The sequence below is a fragment of the Macaca mulatta genome, chromosome 19 (assembly GCF_049350105.2).
Source record: "Macaca mulatta isolate MMU2019108-1 chromosome 19, T2T-MMU8v2.0, whole genome shotgun sequence".
NCBI lineage: Eukaryota > Metazoa > Chordata > Mammalia > Primates > Cercopithecidae > Macaca > Macaca mulatta.
In genome coordinates this window covers 9,558,755-9,562,355 of record NC_133424.1, presented here as the reverse complement: position 1 = coordinate 9,562,355, position 3,601 = coordinate 9,558,755, and the positions used below count along the sequence as shown (strand labels likewise).

The 3,601-nt window shown below is 55.7% G+C and overlaps 1 protein-coding gene across 1 annotated transcript; it reads left to right on the top strand.

The window, feature by feature from the left end:
• The first annotated feature begins 1,808 nt into the window (after positions 1-1,808).
• Positions 1,809-3,225, top strand: ACTL9 (actin like 9). Its single transcript, NM_001194016.2, is given in 1 exon segment — positions 1,809-3,225. A coding segment is annotated over 1 exon segment (1,251 nt). The 5' UTR covers positions 1,809-1,924; the 3' UTR covers positions 3,176-3,225.
• Positions 3,226-3,601: the final 376 nt, after the last annotated feature.

Genomic DNA, 3,601 nt, shown 5'->3' with positions numbered 1-3,601 from the left:
GATTTTGTCCTAATGAGTTGTTGGAGCTCGTCGTATGTTTTTAATTAATTTGTGTATTTTACTTATCACCTGATAGACACTATAAATACACATATTTTAATAAAATATCAAGTTGCTCCTGATTTATTTTCTGTTTTCTTCTCAGGACCAGCTTTGGGGCTGACACTTCTTCAGAGTTTTGTTAGCTTTATAATGTTTAAATATTAGCTTTATAATATATTAATATTTCTGGCCAGGCGCAGTGGCTCACACCTGTAATCCCAACACTTTGGGAGGCCAAGGAGGGCAGATTACTTGAAGACAGGAGTTTGAGGTCGGCCTGGCCAACATGGTGAAACCCCCTCCCTACTAAAAATACAAAACTTAGTTAGGCATGGTGGTGCACGCTTGTAATCCCAGCTACTTGAGAGGTTGAGGCGGGAAGATTGCTTGAACCCAGGAGGTGGAGTTTGCAGTGAGCCGAGATTGTACCACTGCACTCCAGCCTAGATGACAGAATGAGACTCCATCTCAAAAAAAAATAAATGGGGGGCACATTGTTACAGAAATAATATACTTTTTGGGTACGGTGGCTCACATCTGTAATCCCAGCACTTTGGGAGGCCGAGATGGGAGGATTGCTTGAGTCCAGGAATTCAAGACCAGCCTGGGCAACACAGTGAGACCCCATCTCTACAAAAAATGAACAAAATTATCTGGGTGTGGTGGCACATGCCTGTAGTCAAGGATTCAAGTGATTCTCCTGCCTCAGCCTCCCTAATAGCTGGGACCACAGGCATGCGCCACCATGCCAGGCTAATTTTTGTATTTTTTGGTAGAGACAGGTTTCACCATGTTGACCAGGCTGGTCTCGAACTCCTGACCTCAGGTGATCTCCTGCCTCGGCCTCCCAGAGTGCTGGGATTACAGGTGTGAGCCACTATGCTCGGCCCCACTTATGAGGTTTTGACTGGCTGAAATCTGCTGGAACCAATATAGCCAACTGGAGTTGATGCAGAAAGAGCTTGCTGACATCACACCACGAATTTCCCCTGCATGTTTCACTCCCTGTAAATATGCACATGCGGCCTATGAAGATACCTGCGCATGCCCCAGGACTTCCCAGACCTCCCCTTTCCTTCCACCAATCACCTGCTAATCCCAGAACCCACCCCCATCCAAACCTTTTCTTTCTTTCCTTTCTTTCCTTTCTTTCTTTCTTGAGATGGAGTGTCGCTCTTGTTGCCCAGGCTGGAGTGCAATGGCGTGATCTCCGCTCACCACAACCTCCGCCTCACCAGTTCAAGCGATTCTCCTGCTTCAGCCTCCCGAGTAGCTGGTGCTACAGGCAAGCGCCACCACATCTGGCTAATTTTTGTATTTTTAGTAGAGACGGGGTTTCTCCATGTTGGTCAGGCTGGTCTCAAACTCCTGACTTCAGGCGATCCACCCGCCTCCGCTTCCCAAAGTGCTGGGATTACAGGTGTAAGCCACAGCACCCGGCCTCAAAACTTTTCTAGTAAAATTACTGCCTTAAAGCCAGCCAAGAAACAGATTTGAGCTGGATTCCTAGCTCCCAGTGGGCCGATCTGCAACAAAAAGCTTGTCTTTTCTCAAAAACCAGGTGCCATCGCATTAGCTTCTAGCGCATCCGGCAGAAATGTGTCAGAGGGCCCTGCTCTGATACGCTCATCTCCTCCTCCAAATTTGGCTCTTCGGAGAAGAGATGACAGCCTTGGGGCAGGCAGGGCTGGGCAAGGACCCATCCATCCTCTTGGCTACATTGTGATGTCTTAAGAAGGCTGAGGGTGCACCGTGACGTCATAGATTGTGGGCTCGCCCCCTCCTCCTCTCTGCCTGCCCTCGCTACTGGCCGGGCCTCAACCTCTTCTCCCCACAACCCCAACCCCAGAGGAAAAGCCCCCTCACCTGGGGTCCTGCAACCATGGATGCACGTCCACCCAAGCCCTCAGAATCCCAGTCCTCCCTGGAAGCCCCCAGGCCCGGCCCAAACGCCAGTCCCAACGTAGTGAACATGCACCTGCAGCGGGACTCCTCCAGCATGGTGGCCGACAGGCTGCCACCAAAGACAGGCGCGGTGGTTATTGACATGGGCACAGGCACCTGTAAGGTAGGTTTTGCTGGGCAGGCCAGCCCCACCTACACCGTGGCCACCATCCTGGGCTGCCAGCCTAAGAACCCCGCCACCTCGGGGCAGTCGGGGCTACAGACGTTCATCGGCGAGGCAGCCCGCGTGCGCCCGGAGCTGACGCTCGTGCAACCCCTGCGCAGCGGTATCGTAGTGGACTGGGATGCCGCCGAGCTCATCTGGCGCCACCTGCTGGAGCACGACCTCCGAGTGGCCACCCACGACCACCCGCTGCTGTTCTCCGACCCACCCTTCAGTCCGGCCACCAACCGTGAGAAGCTAGTGGAGGTGGCCTTCGAGTCGCTGCGCTCCCCAGCCATGTATGTGGCATCGCAGTCGGTGCTGTCTGTCTACGCCCACGGGCGTGTCAGCGGGCTGGTGGTGGACACGGGACACGGGGTCACCTACACGGTGCCCGTCTTCCAGGGCTACAACCTGCCCCACGCCACGGAGCGTCTGGACCTGGCGGGCAACCACCTGACCGCCTTCCTGGCGGAGATGCTGCTCCAGGCCGGCCTGCCCCTGGGACAGCAGGACCTGGACCTGGTGGAGAACATTAAGCACCACTATTGCTATGTGGCCTCTGACTTTCAGAAGGAGCAGGCCCGGCCAGAGCAGGAGTACAAGCGGACCCTGAAGCTGCCCGACGGGCGCATGGTCACCCTGGGCAAGGAGCTGTTCCAGTGTCCGGAGCTGCTGTTCAACCCCCCAGAGGTCCCGGGGCTGTCCCCCGTCGGCCTCTCCACCATGGCCAAGCAGAGTCTCCGCAAGGTGTCCCTGGAGATGCGCAGGAACTTGACCCAGAACGTGCTTCTCTGCGGGGGGTCCTCGCTCTTCACCGGCTTCGAGGGTCGCTTCCAGGCAGAGCTGCTGCGCGCTCTACCTCCCGAGACCCACGTGGTGGTGGCTGCCCAGCCCACCAGGAATTTCTCCGTGTGGATCGGAGGCTCCATCCTGGCCTCCCTGCGCGCCTTCCAGTCCTGCTGGGTCCTGCGGGAGCAGTACGAGGAACAGGGTCCCTATATTGTGTACCGCAAATGCTACTGACCAGGGTGGAGCTGGGGAGGGTGTGGGGGCAGTAAAGCCTCTGCTACAGCCGGCTCTGTCCTGTCGTTCCTCCAGGGCTTGCCCCATCCACTTCTGGACACCCCGCCCCGCAGGCTGATCTAACTTGTCTGCTATGATGTGTGCCCTGAGACACCCCAATCCTGACCCCCTAAACCCACCTTCCCCATGAACAACTCCCAACAGACCACTAAATTCCAATCCTGTCAACCCATCCTCCTGTGATCTGTGCCCCTCCCCAGGCACCCTTGGGTTGGGACACTCCCACCCCAGACCACCTCTGACAAATGCCCTTCCCATTTACACACTCCCAGAGATGGGGAGCTCACTACCTCAAGGCTATTGTTAGAAATATCACCTCCTCCTATGAGTCATAGGTAAGCCTCCACCTGGCACCTGCCCCCAAAC